Genomic DNA, 16,600 nt, shown 5'->3' with positions numbered 1-16,600 from the left:
TTTTTTTTTTTGTGTGTGTGTGTGTGTGTGTGACTTGGACTTAGTAGGTTGTATGTTTCTAGGAATTTATCCATTTCTTCTATGTTGTCCTATTTGTTGGCATACAATTGTCCATAGTAGTCTCTTGCGATCCTTTGTATCTGTGCGGTATCAATTGTAATGTGTTCTCTTTCATTTATAATTTTATTTATTTGAGTCTTCTTTTTTTCTTGGTAATTCTAGCGAAAGTATTATCAATTTTGCTTATCTTTTCAAAATATAAACTCTTTGTTTCATTGATCTCTTAAATTGTTTTTCTAGTCTCTTTCATTTATTTCTGCCCAGTGTTATCGCCTTCCTTTTCCTAACTTCAGACTTTGTTTATTCTTGTGTTTCTGCAAGGCTGAAAGAGCTGCTGGGCTTTTCAACAGGCCTAGCAGCTGGGGGCCAGAACAGGCAGCAGTGGTGGCTGGAGTCGGTGGTACATGCACACATTTGGCCGCGGGGACGGGCAGCAGGTGCCTGTATAATGGTGGGGGCCAGTTGCAAACATATATGCAGTGTCAGAATCCTGGGCTAACAGCACGGGCTGGGGCCACCTGCAGGTGCGCTGGCAGATGCAGGGCCCCGGCTGTCAGCGTGCATTACTGTGGCTGCAGGGTGTCACTGTGAGTGCATGTAGACCAGTGCAGGCCAGCGACGGAAGTCTGGCCAGTGGGATGCAGGGGCACAGCTGAGAAGCTATTTGAAAGCAATCCTAGTAGGCAGGCCAGTAACAGAAGATAGGGTGGGAGCTGGGCCCACAAGCAGCCTTGGAGGCTCTGACTGTTGGCACGCACTCCCGTGGCTGCAGGGTTTCCCCGTGGGTGTGTGCACAGAGTAGAGGCCAGTGGAGGGGGCAGGGCTGGGACGCGCAGGTACACAGCTGGAGGGACCGGCTGCAGGTAGCCCAGTGGTGCAGGTGAGTGTCAGGCAACAGGTCTGAACCCGGGCCCACACGCGGCCTAGGCTGCTGGCGTGCACGCGTGTGGCTGCAGGGGCTTGTAGTTCTAGGGTCCTGTACTTCCAGGGCAGTGGTGCTGGCTGTCAGCCCAGCCGTACGTGGGTACCTGGCTGGAGGTGCTAGCTTTCAGAGTGTGCACAGTAGTGGGGGACAGTTGTGGGGTCTAGGCTGGGTTCTTAAAATTCGTAGCCAGAGGCCTGAGCTGGCCACTGGGGTGAACCCCAGGATCCAGCAGGGTTGAGAGGGGAGGGTGTGGTGAGGGGCTCAGGTGACTGGTGTCTGTGAATGCAAGTATCTGCAGAGCAAAAACCAGTGAAATCTGCAGGGTTCTGTGGAGGCTTTGCTGGCCTTTGGTTTCTTTAGCAGTGAAAGCTGCCAGGGTCCTCTACAGAGCAGGTCACTGGGAACTGTGGTCACTCAGCTGTCAGCCTGGCTGATACTGTGTTCCTGGCCATCACAGTATGTCTCAGATTTGCAGGTCTCTGGGTAGGGTGAATCCTTTGTGTGGTGCTCGGAAAGGCTCACCACTGTCTTTTCCAGAGAGGGGAACTCCTTCTAGCTGAGGAGCTTCCTCTTGGCACGGAGCAGTGCCAGCCTCAGGGGCCAGGGTGATACAGGCACAAAGACGCTGTTCTTCTCTTTTTTGGGTGGTTATTTTCAGATTTTTTTTTGTTCCACTGTTTTGCTGAAGTTTTCTTAATTGGACTCCTGAGCTCTCCTAGAGCTGTCTTTGTTGTGAATAGCTGTCTAATTGCTGATCTTTGTGGAGGAACAAAGGCTAGGTCTTCCACTCTGCCATTTTGGCCCATTATGACTGAAAGCCTTAGTATGCTGAACTGAAAAAATACTGTAGAGAAAAGAGAAGTGTGGGGCCACTCTGCTGAGTTGTTTTCTACTTTCCGCAGTGGGAATCTTATCGAGTCAGGGTGGCAGCAGCTAATCCCTACCTCTGGCTGGGGATAGGTCAATAAGCTCCATCTCATTAGTGCTGAGAGTGGTGGGACAAAGAAGCACTGTGACAAATGAGGGTCTCTGAGAAAGACGTTTTGGTTCAATACTGGCTCCTTTGTTTACTTAGAAACTTTAAAATCCTGAATAAGCCAATTCTCTTCTTGGCCTCAGTTACTTCATCTGTAAAATGGAGGGAAACAATATCTATTCTTTAAACTTCATTGGATTTTTGTGAGTATCAGCTCAGAGCTGATGTACTAAACTCACTGAATACTCTCAAAAACTTCATAAATAGCAGTTTTTCTTTTGATTACTTCTTGATATCCCCAGTGAATGAATTAACAAATCGTTATAAAAACAAAGCAAAAAAATCTTCCTGGGTAACTCCAAACAAAAAGTTTTTACATTTTATCCTGTTATACTGCAATGAATGAACTTCACAGTGCTGAGAATAACAAGATGGTGCGGGATAGTTAACTGGCCTCCTTTGGTGGTTGGAGTTAAATCAATCCTGCTCTGCTGATTGCCTCACACACTTTGTGGGTTTACAGAATGAAGTATGTTCTAATTTCCAGAGCCTTGTAGTTTTGCATAAGAACCTGAGAACATTACCTTTTGGTGATCATGTAACTTTCTGCCTCTTAGATGCCGACAACTGAGCAGTTAAAACAAGTGGATTTCTGGTGACTTGGTGTTTGTTGTCGAAGGGAGCATTTGTGGAAAATGATCCATGCATTTGGAGGGGAAGGCAGGGACTCACATTCATGTTGGGGGCAGGAGAAGGTAAAACCAAAAAAAGTAGAGAAAATAAAAAGTGCCTTAGCTTGGTCCTACCGTATTGTACAATTCCTCTAGTCTGGAGATGGTGAGAAAACGATGCATGCTTACTCCATTCTCTATAAGTAATTTCACAAAATCCACTCTGTCCAGAACTAAGGCATCCAACATGGCTTGCTCCAGAGACCCCACCTGCAAATCAAGTCACTGAGTTAGTCTGCCCTAGGGTCTAAGGATGCAATTTTCTGGCATTTTCCTGAATACTTTAGAAATGGATGTCTTTGACATCTAGTAAACCCTTAGCACCTCCAAGAACATGCTAACAAGAGTATCTCAATTTCATTTTTGGGACACCCACGCTCTCTCCTGTATTTGGGGGCTTGTCTTTGCAAACAAAACACAGGGCTTTCTAGTTCTAAAAGCTACTTTTTTCCCTCTAAATCTCTTCTTTATTCTAGATTCTGAGAAGGTTCAGGGTTTACAAGGCTTTTCCTCTCCCAACTCTCTAACCAAACTTCTACAAAACCACTAAAGTGCCAAAGTGAGTATTTTGCTATCTTCATTTTCATCTTCCTTCATCATCTCATTTAGGCTCTAAATTAGATTTCTGACTGACCCAAGAAGTTCATTTCAGTTCAGTCACTCAGTCATGTCCAACTCTTTGCAACCCCATGAACCGCAGCACGCCAAGTCTCCCTGTCCATCACCAACTCCCGGAGTCCACCCAAACCCATGTCCATTGAGTCGGTGATGCCATCCAACCATCTCATCCTCTGTTGTCCCCTTCTCCTCCTGCCCTCAATCTTCCCCAGCATCAGGGTCTTTTCAAATGAATCAGCTCTCCGCATCAGGTGGCCAAAGTATTGGAGTTTCAGCTGACTCAAGAAGAGGGATCTAGTAAATAGACCAGAAAGTAGACTGCTTTTTTTCTTTTTCTTTTTTTAGTTAAGTATCATTACCTTGCCTCCATCTTGCCCATTTCTACAGGGAGACCCAGTAACTATTTAGGTCATTTGGTCTGTTTACTAGGGTTTTATTTAATTTCTTTCACAAAATTTCTCAGAGACTCTGTGACAAATCTTTCTACACTAGTAATCCACTGGCACTAAAGGAAGCCAGGTTTCAACCCCAGGCAGAAGCTCTCTGGGACACAGGAAGGGTTGAAAAAGACCTGTACACGGGGTGTTTCCCTTCAGTGGTTCCAGGCACAGGAATCAAATTCCAGACTGCTGGCTGTCTCCTGGGGATACAGGCATACACCAGCCAATGGCCAATTTTCCAAGGTTTTTTTTTTTGTAGACCCAGTTAAGGGAAACAAACCAAGAACGGTTATATAAAGCTTTGGTTGCCTCTGTGTTGTTCTTGGGTACGGGGGGCGGGGGGGGGCTGTGCTCAGCCTCCAGGACCAGATGGCACCTGCTCATGGAAGCCTGCAAATTCTGCATCCCGTCGTGCGGCCCGGTCCCACACCAGCCTGGGGTGCCATCACGTGGCGGCAGCAACCTCCAGGACAACCAGAAACAAACCGCTAATTCCACTCCTTTCTTAATTTTAATTAACACAATTTTGTTTCATATATGTATTTTCAGGCATATAAAAGAAACAGCATTAATTGCAGCTAAACATTGCTACCAAAGGCCATGCAAGAGATGGAAATGTTCGGAACATTTGGAGTTGTACCACCAGGTGGCAGTATTTCCCTAAATATAAGAAAGGGAGCCGCGCATGAGGACCGCTCCAAAGGAATATTTCTACCCTAAAGATAAAGCAGTGGTTTCTGGAGTCGCTGTCAGATACCTAAAACAAATACCCTTGCCCCAGCAAGCGTGCTTTTCAGGGGTGATGACATATACTCTACCGGCCACTGTTGCCCATAAATAAAGATCTGGCTGCGGGCGATGTCGACTCTGTTCCAGGCTAAAGCTAAGCTCAGTTGGTCTGGGGCTGAGGCGTTGGCTCCTGCATATACAAAGCAGAAGAGAGAGAGAACACAACCAGTTATTAGATCAAGAAGACCCGCTCCGTCACTCTCCCATCCACCTCCTCTTCCTGGAAAGTAGACTTGGCTGTATAGGGAGGGCTCTCAAACTTGGCACCATTGCCATTTTGAGCAGGATAATTATGGTGTCTTACACGTTGTAGAATATTTAATACCATTTCTGGACTTAACCCAACAGATGCCAATATCACCTCTGCCACCAAGTCATGACAATCAAAACTATCTCCAGACGTTGCCAAATGCCCCCAGGGGTAAGGAAGACACTATTAGCCTGATCACTGCTCTACTGTTTTCCAGTCAAGGTGTGGCCCCTGGGGCAGCAGCAGCAGCATCACCTGGGCCCTTGTTAGAGATGCAAACCTCAGGCCCCACCCCAACCTACTAAATCAGAATCTGTCCTCAACAAGCTCCCAGGTGATTGCTGTGCATGCTGATGTTTGAGAAGCGTTGCTCTACAACATATGTTGTTTCTGCTGGCCAATCACAGGTTTCAAGGATTTGGATTGTATATTGCACAGTGATGGTGCCCTCACCAACTAGTGAGCCGGCTTTAACACCCTACTGAAAAAGAGTTAAGATCTTTAAAGAGAAAGGCAAAAAAGTGGCTGAGGTTTACTTTGATTTTTGAGTACAAACCACTGAATAACTTCTCAGTTTCCCATTTTCCTCCATACTCCGTCACTAGAGCTGCACTATCTACATGCGACTTTTTATTTTTAGATTTACTTATTTTTTTAATAGGGCTTCCAGGTGGTGCTAGTGCTAAGAACCTGCCTGCTAATGCAGGAGACATGAGAGACATGCGTTTGATCTCTGGGTCAGGAAGATCCCCTGGAGAAGGACATGGCAACCCACTCCAGTTTTCTGGCCTGGAGAATCTCATGGACAGAGAAGCCTGGCAGGCTACAGTCCATGGGGTCACAAAGGGTCAGACACGATTGAAGTGACTTAGCGAAAAAAGCAAGTTTATGTTATGTTTGGTTGTGTTAGGTCTTTGTTGCAGTGCATGGACTTCTCATTGTGGTGGTTCCTTTTGTTGCAGGGAATGGGGATCTAGGCACCTGGGCTTCCGTAGTTGCGGCTCACGGGTTTAGGTGCTCTTAGGCATATGGGATCTTCCCAAATCAGGGATTGAACTCATTACAAGGCAATTGTATTACAAGGCAGATTCTTAACCACTGAACCACCAGGGAAGCCTCTATATGTGACTAATCTAAATTAATTAAAATTAAATAAAATTAAAACCTTAACTCCTCACCCATACTAGCCACACTTAAAATGCTCAGTAGCCACATGTGGCTGGTGGCCTTTGAACTGGAATGTGCAGATACAGAACAGTTCCAGCATCACAGAGATGGTCTACTGGGACAGAGCTGGTCTAGGTCAATGCATCCTGTCCAAAAATGCAAACTGCCAAGCAGCTGGATGTGAAACTGAGGATGGTTAGGTGGAGAGAACACTGGGTTACAGTCAGAGGGTCTGAGTCTGCCGTTTGCTGCTGTGTGGTACTGGACCTCTCTAAACCCCCGTTTTCTCATCTGTAAAACGGGGACACTGAGAGTTATCCTGTTTACCCAGCTGAGATGTGAGACTGAAATGAGATCATATAAATGAACTTGTATGCAAACAGGGTTATTTCAATTCATTGATATCTTCGGTGTTTAGAGCACGAGACATCCCTAAACATGCGCTCGACTTCATGCTGCTGGATGGCCCCCGGTACCACCAGGGGAGCAGCATGAAGAGGTAACGCTGTCACCTGGCTCGGATGTTTTGGATGGCAAATTGGGCACATGCACATGTTATCATATGTAAAGTCCCAAATAATCCTTGGAACTAGGTCTTACTGTCTCCATTTGACAGATGATACTGAGGTCCAGAGAAGTTAAAGATCAAACAGCTACCAACAGAGAGGAAACCGAATAAGCATTCATAATGCCAGGGGGGAGATGCAGAGTCACTGCTGATTCGGATGTTTGAAGGAAGGAAGGATAGAAAATGCCGATGTTGCCCATTCCTCTGGGTTCTTTGGCAGCAGAAGCCCAAAGCAAGAAGCTGGGGATATGGCTGTTGTATCAGTGACTCCCAGTCTCTGCTGTACATTAGGATCACATGGGAATCTTTTAAACCATCCCTCGGCCTAGGTCACACCCCAAACCAATGATATCACAGTGCCTTGGGTGGCAAACTGATAATTTTTAAGTTCTCCAGGTATTTTCAATGTGCAGCAGAGTTTGGGGACAACTGACCCACATGCTTCTTTTCCCTGCTTACTGTCTGGACTTTGAGATAATGATGTGAAGAACTAGGCAAGTGTTCTCTAGATGAGCCCTTCTCAAATTTGAGCATGCATACACATAAACTGGAGAGCCTTTTAAAACACAGATTTTTGGGCCCCACCTCTAAAGATTCTGATTTAGTAGGTCTGGGGGTGGGACCTGAGTTTCTGGATTTCTAATTAGCTCCCAGCTGATACTGCTGATCTGGGGCCATCCTTTGAATAACAAGGCCCTAGACAGCTTTGGCGCTGTGTTCCCTTCAGAAGTCAGAGGGCATTTCTGATTCTGGTGTCCAGACATTGATGGGTTCAGTAGAAATCACATACTTGTACTAAATTAATTAGGAATTATGCTACTGGACTGATTAATATTAATTCAATTTACATAGGGATTTTTCCATTAAGAAAGGTATTTCTTGTCTCCTCAGACAACAGCAGGAACTGTAAGCTCATACCAGGGTAACTGACATAAATAAGCAATACATAGGAATATGTCAAAATGTACTGTCAATATTTTGAAGGAAAATAAAAAGTGAAGGCTCACTGGACCGCATTTGGAAGAGCAGCCCTTCATGCTACCTCCGGGTGAGGAGGCTTCACTGCTCTGTTGGGCCTTGCTGACCTGCTGTAATGGTTTAACCATCTCCTTTGCCATTTGCATGCCACACATTTGTATGTCACCCAAGTCAATTGTAGTCACACAAATCTGAAGACGAACACATAGCAGGAAGCAGTCACTGAGGTCAACAGAAGCTGCCTGAATGTAATTGGATAAGTGTCAAGTGAAAGCATGAAGCTGATGAGTCTTGACTTTTCAAAAATTGAAAATATATCACTCAAGAACAGTGCTACATTGACAGTTTGGATCAGTGGTTCTCAACTAGGGTAACCAACCATCCAAGTTTGCCTGGTACTGTCAGAGAAATTTCTACATCCTGGGAGATGCCTTAGTCCTCCACAAACCTGGATGGCTGGTCACTCTATTTTCAACTGTGGTTGTACACTGAAATTTTCTGGAGAATTTTAAGGAATCATGCCTGGGATGCATCCTCAGAGACTGATTTAACTGGCCCTGGGCATTGCAGTTTTTAAAAGTTTTTAAAGAGCTTTTAAGAACCAGAGGTCCTTAACCTTATCCACACATTAGAACTGTGAGGACAAGGTTAAGAACCTCGAGTCTAAATAATACATGATCATTCATTCACTCACTCATCTGTTTATTCCTTTATTTATGCATTCAAAGATACTAACTTCATGCCTTCACTTATGGCAAGCACTATGCCAGTATGAAGATCAAGGTGAATAAGACAAAATTCTTTATCTTGAGAGTTTATATTCTAGAGATGAAGAGAAGTCTGTAATTAAATACCCTATTTCATGCAATCATACACTTACCTGCTCAACAGATATTTACTGAATAACTTTGGTTTCAGAAACTGTTTAGCACGGAATGTCTGATAGTGAAGAAGATAGCTAAGGTCACTCTTTTCTACTTACTTTTACTACAGGAGGTGTGACACTCAGAAAGAAGATAAAGAAATTGTTAAACAGTATACTTTCAGAATGTATAAGGGCTATGAAGGAGCAGTATGATTCCCAGGTTACATGGGACCTGTGTATATATAAAAAGTTTGAGTTATTCCAAATCAACGTGGCAGTACCATTCAGGTGACCCATTTCACATGACCCCAGGACAGAAGTATTGTGCCAGTCAGCTGGAGTGATCCGCTGGCTAGGCTGCCCTCCTGAAACCAGGGCTAGACATGGAGCCATTGGATAACCTCACAGCACAACTCTGAGAGCTCTTTGGGGCATCTGGTTGACCCCATGTAAGAAATAGAAGTTTCAAAAATGCCCCGAAGTATTGAAATGGGTCTGGGGTCTATGCAGGTCTGGTATGGGCTCAGTGTCCACCTTCCTCTCCCTCCTGCCCATCGTACTGGAGCCCTAGTTGGTGCTGGATCCCAGATGACCGTGGAGAAGGCCCTTTAAAACACAGGTCTGAGGATGGTACTGATAATGATCAGGGTGGTGGAGCTGCTCTGTTAAAATGAGTGAACAGGAGACTTGCCTGAGAGTAATAACACTTGAACAAAGACCTAAATGATTAGAAAAAGCCATCCTATGAAGAATGGGCGGGGGCTGGGGGGTACATTCTAGAAGAAGGAAACATCAAGTGCAAAGGCCCTGCTAGAGAAATGAATACAAGTAGGTATAAGAATTAAAATATGGTTTTATTATGTCCTCTTTTTGCAGGTGATCAGGAAGGATTTAAATGCATAAGTAATGGCCACACATGGTTTTAAGGGATTAGTTCACTAGAACAAATGAAATGAAGAAAGGTATTCTAGCAAAGGGAATAGTGTATGCAAAGACTGGGAGATTAAACAGCTCAGTGAATTTGGAAAATTGATGGGAAGACACTAAAGATTCAAAATTTGGGGTACAGTACAAGTTAGAAGCAGAGAAAGATGAAGCTAGAATAGAAGGACTTATAAATTACATGGAGTTTTGTTTTATCCTGAAGTCATGGAGAAACCACTGGAGGATTCTGTATCAGAAACAATGCAGTCAGATTTCTGTCTTAGGAAAATCACTTTGGGAGAAGTGTGAAGAATGGACTGGAAGAGCATTGGGTTAGAGTGAAGAGAAGCAGTTAGGAAAGTTTTGCAATATTCTAGGAAAGGTATAATGAGAATCTGAAGAGGCATCTTTGATGGAGGGATATTTAGAAAGCAAAACTGTTAGGCTTTGGTGAAATTTAAAGTGGGAGGCAAGAGAGAAAGAGAAGTAAAAGGTGATCACCTTGTCTCTAGCTTGGAAGCCCAACTGAGATTGGCAATGCGAGATTAACACAAGCATTTGGGGGCAGGAAAATCCATTCTTGCATATGTTGAGCTTAAAATGCCTGCGGTATATTCAGGTGGGAATGATCAGAGGCCACAAGATATTGAGGTCTGGGGCAGGGCAGGGGTCAGGCCTGGAGAAGGAGAATTGGGGAATATTAGCATGAAGGTGACAGGAAGAAGAGTGCAGAGGATGGGTAAATGAATAACAGTAACACCTAAAAAGTATGAACGTAGAGCAAAGTTTTAGAAAGAAAGCAAAAAACAAAACAAACCCCCCTAGAAGGATAGGAGGAGAACTAGTGGTCATAGTGCCCTAAACTATGGAAGACAGATTCTCAAGAAAGAGGGAATGGTCAATAGGGCAAAGGTGGCAAAGAGGGCAAATGAAAAAGACTGGTCTTCCTTTTCCATAATTCTTCTCATTACTGGGAACTGGCTCATGTATCTATTAGTCTGTTACTTATTTCCTTTACCAGGATGTCTATAGGGAGGTCAGGGGCTGCCTGTTCTTTATTCATGGTTGTATTCTTAGAGTTCAGAACAGGGCTCGGCACATAATAGATGTTTAATGACTATTTGTTGGATGAATAAATGAACCCAAAAGTGTGCACTAAATTTGGCAATTAAGAAGTCCTTGATGAAATCAGCATGTGCACCTTCAGTAGAGTGTGGGAATGGAAGCATATGCCCAAACTCTTCCCTCAAAGAAATTGCAATCTAATAAAAATGAAGGTAGAATGAGAAAAAAAGACAGATATGACCAATATACAAATCACTATATCAAAGGACACAGTGGTAAGTGTTGTGAAATCTATACAAATAAGTCTAGGGCACTTGCTGTCAGTTGAGTCTGAGCCACCTTAAGGAGGAAGTAGAATTTGCTGAGAGAGGGGATGAATGAAGGAGACTTGAACAAATGGAGTTTGTGGTAGGCTGATGGTGCCCCCACCTCTTAAAGATGTCAATGTCTTGATCCTGGGAACCAGTGATGCTGTTATTTTATATGGCAGATGAATTTTGTAGCTGTGATTAAGATTTTGAGATGGGGAGACTGTCCTGGATTATCTGGTGGGCCTAATGCAATGGAATCACAAGAGTTCTTATAAGGGGAACACAAGGGGATCAAAGTAGTAGCAGGGTATATGAAGGCAAAAGCAACAGGTTGGATTGATGTAAGATTTATGTCAGGCAAGAACCACAAGTAAACGAATGAAGACAGCCTCTGGAAGCGGAAAAAGGCAAGGGCATGATTCTCCTCTGAAACCTCTAGAAGCAATATAACCCTGCTAACATCTTAATTTTAGACTTCTGGCCTCCAGAATTATGAGTAAATTTGTGCTATTTCAAGCCACTAAGTTTATGATAATTTGTCATGGTATCAATTCTCAGATTTTAATGTGCATATGATATATCCAGGGATCTTGTTTAAATGGTAATTCTGATTCATTTGATCTACACTGGGGCTCACAGTTATGTTTCTCTAGATGGCATGCATTAGTTTTCTACTGTGATCATGATAAAATTAGTGCATGTACATGCACCTTCTCTCCCTTTCCTTTCCTCCACCGTTCAATCTTAGAATATTAGATTATATTTTTATGTTTTACTCTGTGCTGTCAAATATGATTATATTTCTTTTTATAATACTTGAGTTGTGTCTCAAACTATATTCCTTAGGCAAAAGGGATATTATATTATACTGGGCAAAAAGCCTAGCAATTCTACCTTCATCCTTTTTTCCTTCACTCAATTTTTTTGTTGCTGTATTATTTCTACCTTGTTATGGCAAGTAATATTTATATTCCTGTTACTCAAATTCCTATTTTTATCTTAGTTCTATTAGAATTTAGTATCAGTGCTCACAGTGATTTTACCAACCAAACATCTCTTGGTTGGTAGCTTGAATTCTCTAATATTTTTTTCAGAGGAATTTGAGAGAAAAGTATTTCCAAAGTTCTAGACTGTTTTAATTTTTTAGTAGTCATTACAGTTGAATGACATCGGTTCAATATAAAATCTGTTCCCCTGTTGTCTCCTGGCATTGAATGATACTGAAAGAAGGTCTGAAGCCAGCTTGATTTTCACCTCATAAAAGACTTGATTATTTTTCCTGGAGGCCCAAAGTAGCTTTTATTTTTCTTTGAAGTTCAGTAACTTCACTAGGATTTTAAGTGTGTGTATTGAAAATTTGGAGTCCATTTTTTTTTCCTGGCATAAAGTGGCCCTTTCAATATCCAGATCAAGGTTTTAAAATTCTATAATAAAAATTCTTAAATTATATTCTTAAATTATGTAATTATATTTCAAAATATTTGTTTTGATCCATTATTTGGGTTTTTTTTTGTGGAGTCACCAGTTATGTTGGATCTCTCTTCTATCTTCTACAAACATAACTTTTCTTTAATCCCAATTAACTCTATTTAATTTAATTTAATTTTTATTTCCCTCATTTCTAGTCTTTGCGTCCAGCACTAGGTTTTTCAAAATGTATATTTGATCTTGTACTGCTTCCCATTTCTTCTGCAATTCCATGATCATTTTATTTCCACACCCCACACCCCCGACACACACACTTCATTCCTGAGTGCATTTTATCTCCTCTTGCTGCCTCATCCACTCTCACCTGAATTTTGGTATTCCAACTCTGAAGTACTTCTTCATGGATAAGTGCTTCATTGAGATTTAACTTTTTTAAAGTTCATGGTAAAATATTTATTCATAATGTTCATCTGTTCCCTGAAAACATTTTTTTATAGAGTATTAGTCTTCTGTGAACACATTTTACTCTTTTGTTATTTTTTTTCTTAGAATATATCTGTATGCTAATTCCTTTTTTTTTTTTTTTTTTTTGTATTTATCATTTAGTGAGTTGGGTCATAAAAGGTCCAGGGTAGCACTAAAGGTTAGTTATTATTTACAGCTGGAAGGTTTTCTTCCCAGCTTCCATGAAGGAAAATTCCCTCCTGAGAACATGGGTTATCTGAATAACTCTGTATGTGGCTCATCTCCTCTATTCATATGTACTAAGTCAAGATCAGGAGAGTCTCCTACCACCATCCAACTCACTTTCATTCTTATAGATTCTGTTCTAGACAAAGGAAAGAACTTTGTACCTTAGGGTGTTCCTCACACTGAGTAATCATAATTTTGTTGGTGTTTTCTGAGGACTGCCACTGCTGGTTTCTCTCACCCCAGCTTTTACCCTTTCCTCCCACAGATGTCCCACATATACAAATATTTTGGAATTCTTCCTAGTTCACCAAAAATGGAATTTTGCCTTATTGTTTTCTTCCTCTTTCATTATTGATTTTTGAAGCTTTCTAGGAAAAGAAGAGAATGATAAGTTTATGTTGCCATGCCTATACTGGAAGTCCTGAAAGGTTTTATAGGTACAAGAGTGTTCTGATCAGATCGTTGCATTCCAAATTGAAGTATAGAAGATGGACAGGAATATGTTCACTAAGAAGCAGGAAGATTCCTTAAAAGGCCATTGCAATAATTCAGGTCAAAAGTCCGGAAGGCCTAATGATGCTGAGCAAGGAAGGAAAAGAAGGAATAGACATGAAAGATATTATGGTGGCTAAAATGCCCAGAATTAGCAAGAATTTGCATGAGCAAGAGAGAAAAAAACTTGAAGGCTCTGAACCTCGATAATCAAAAGCATGGCTGCTATGTGAACATAAATGGTAGAAATCAGCTTTGGGGGGAAAGAATATTTTTATTTATTTCTATTCATGTTTATGACAATTAATTTTATTGAATTTGACTACCAGAGGAGTTATCCATTAGACAATTAGAAAAGGGAACAGAGAGGGAAGTTAGGGTTGGAGGTGAATCTGGAGATTATTCGTGTAGATATGTGATTTAAAGACATGGTACTTTTTACATTTGACAGATGGCAGAGTGAAGAAGTAAGAGGGTCTAATGAAGGAGAGAATGGAATGATAAGAAAGGTAGAATATTCAGTATTTCTGACATCAAGGAAAAATAAAAACAAATATATACATCCAAAGAATGTTCAAACTACCACACTTGTACTCATTTCGTATGCTAGCAAGGTAATGCTAAAAATCCTTCAAGCTGGTACACGAACTGAGAAATTCCAGATGTATAAGCTGGATTTAGAAAAGGCAGAGGAACCAGAGATCAAATTGCCAACATGCACTGGATCACAGAAAAAGCAAGGGAATTCCAGAAAGACATTTACTTCTGCTTCATTGACTATGCTAAAGCCTTTGACTGTGTGGATCACAACAAATCATGGAAAATTCTTAAACAGATAGGAATACTAGACCACTTTACCTGTCTCCTGAGAAACTTGTATGCAGGTCAAGAAGCAACAGTTAGAACCAGATATGGAACAATAGACTGGTTCCAAATTGGGAAAGGAGGACGTCAGGGCTGTATATAGCCACCCTGCTTATTTAACTTACATGCAAAGTACATCATGCGAAATGCCAGGCTGGATGAAGCTCAAGCTATAATCAAGAATGCCAAGAGAAATATCAATAACTTCAAACATTCAGATGACCCTACCCTAATGGCAGAAAGGGAAGAGGAACTAAAGAGCCTTTTGATGAAAGTGGGTTGTAAATAGAAGTGTGGACTCTCTTTGGGAGAGTTTGCAAATTTGAAAGATTAGGTGAGTCATCTGACTTGGATACTTAAGTGTGATCTTGCTTGGTGGTCTTGGTGGTGGGAGGAGGGGCAGGAGGTACTGACCATGCAATGTTTTAGTAGTGCCGTGATTCTGTGATGTATAGGATGATGACACCTGTCCCTGTATTGGTCAATCAACATTTCTTCTTGCTAGGGTCTTTGGGCCTTTCCTTGTCTTATCTAAAGAATCTTGTCTGAATTAAATATTGTTCTCAGGGATTATGTTCATTTCTATCAATTTACTTTACCTGTAAGTTTTGCAACTAAATGCAATATGATTTCAGTTGATGAAAACTCACCCATCCACTCAAAGACTTCAGATTTTCTGCCTACATGGAAACCATAAAGGTGGAAGGAAAGTGGCTGAAAGGCCCTGCCATGTGACTTGATTGCTAGGATACATCTTCACTTATCTCCCAGAGCAAAGATATCACCTACCCTGGTGAGCCTCTCTTAGGAATGTGACTGCTACATTGAGGGAAAAAAAAAAATTAAAGGCTTGAAACACAAAAAGTATGTGAAGGCTGTGGATAATCTATTCTTTGCTCTGTTTTCTTGCTCTGAATGATAACTATCTCCTTTCGGTAAAAATAACTTTAGGTAGACTCCCAGGAGAAAGTTAAAAGGACTCAGGAAAGACTGGATTGACTTTAGCTGATGAAATTCAGATTTGCCTTATAAGAGGAAACCAGGCAGTTGAGTGAAAGAGTCCTTTTGTGGGAAGATGGGGTTTCGCTTCTTGATTTATCCTTAGTTAATGAGAGGGATAATAATAACTAACGTTTCTTTCATGCTTAGCTTGTGCCAGGGACTGTTTCTAAGTGTTAATGTATCGAATTCTCACAATAAACTCTGAGGTTCCATTATCCCCATTTTACAGATGAGGAAACAGAGGCACAGAAACTCATCCAAGTTGAGAAGGCTGGTTTGTTCAGAGATTAGATTCAAACTCAGACAACCTAGTTTTAAGAGCTGAGCATTTTTCCTGATTCATAGAAATTTTAAAAGTTTTATGGAACTCATCAGATGTACAGCAAAAAGGGAAATAGGCAAACAGGCTTTTGCTTCCTCTATCACAAAATAACCTACATTGCATTAATGAAAAAAGCCAGAATATTCTCTAATGCCCTATGATTAGGACCAAAATTGCTGGCTAAATGTTATCTAAAATTCACATATCAGCTTTTAAAATCATTATTACTTTTTTGGTTGGTCAAGCCAAATGGGCCCATATGGGCTTAAAATTTTATTTATTTATTTAAAAATATTTCCCCCAGTTATACTGAGATATAATTGACATTAATGTTAATATTAGTTTTAGGTGTACAATATAAATTTACCCTCATATAGTTACACATTTTTTTCTTGTGATGAGAACTTTTAAAATCTATTCTATTGGTAACTTTCAGATATAAAATAGAGCACTGTTAACTAAAGTCACCATGCTACACATTACCTCCCAAGAACTTATTTATCTTATAACTGGAAGTTTATACCTTTGACCACCTTCACCCATTTCACCTACTCCCAACTCTCACTCTATGCTGACATTCTTGATGTCTTCATTTCACTGCCTCTAAGGACAGCCTTTAGAGAAGAGAGCTGGATCCCCAAGCTGTTTTCATTTACTCAACAGATTTTTATTGAATTCCAACTCTGTGCCAGCCTTTCTATTAGGCCCTGGGGAAATAAGTTTGGACCAAAGTTTCTACTCTCAAAGGAAATATATATATATTTATAGTAAATATAAATAAATACATATATGTAATCTCCTGCATTCTCCTTTGGGTTCTATTAGTTAGTCTTTGTTTTGGATGGAGTCCTTAGAAGACTACATGATAGTCTAGGCCAGTTCCTGAAGTGACACGAAATGAATTCAGAGTTCCTCTTTTCCTTTGGAATAGTAAAGATTGGTCCTAAATTGGGCTCCATCCATTGTATCTTACCAGCCCCATTCATTTCAATTATCCCATCTCTATTGCCACCCTTCCTGATGGTCATAAAGAGGAGATCTCCATTTGAAACGGTTATGCTTCAGCAGGACCCTATTAACCCGTTCCCTCTGTGTCAACTGCCTGCCTTTTGTTTGCAGAAAGACTTTCAGT

At 41.4% G+C, this 16,600-nt stretch overlaps 1 protein-coding gene across 13 annotated transcripts in view; it reads right to left on the bottom strand.

Moving 5' to 3' along the window:
• Window positions 1-16,600, bottom strand: part of TRPM3 (transient receptor potential cation channel subfamily M member 3) — a 936,946-nt gene that overhangs the window by 105,616 nt on the left and 814,730 nt on the right. For all 13 annotated transcript variants that reach the window (XR_006272993.1, XR_006272994.1, XM_043487226.1 and 10 more), the window contains 2 exons: window positions 4,569-4,669; window positions 2,768-2,902 (listed from right to left, as the gene is read on the bottom strand). Coding sequence is in view for 11 of the 13 variants with exons in the window: in XM_043487226.1 (XP_043343161.1) it covers window positions 2,768-2,902; window positions 4,569-4,669 (236 nt within the window). In the remaining 2 variants the exon portion in view is untranslated. The remainder of the gene's footprint in view (window positions 1-2,767; window positions 2,903-4,568; window positions 4,670-16,600) is intronic.

This window comes from Cervus canadensis, chromosome 14 (assembly GCF_019320065.1).
Source record: "Cervus canadensis isolate Bull #8, Minnesota chromosome 14, ASM1932006v1, whole genome shotgun sequence".
Lineage (NCBI taxonomy): Eukaryota > Metazoa > Chordata > Mammalia > Artiodactyla > Cervidae > Cervus > Cervus canadensis.
This window is presented reverse-complemented; position numbering and strand designations above follow the sequence as displayed.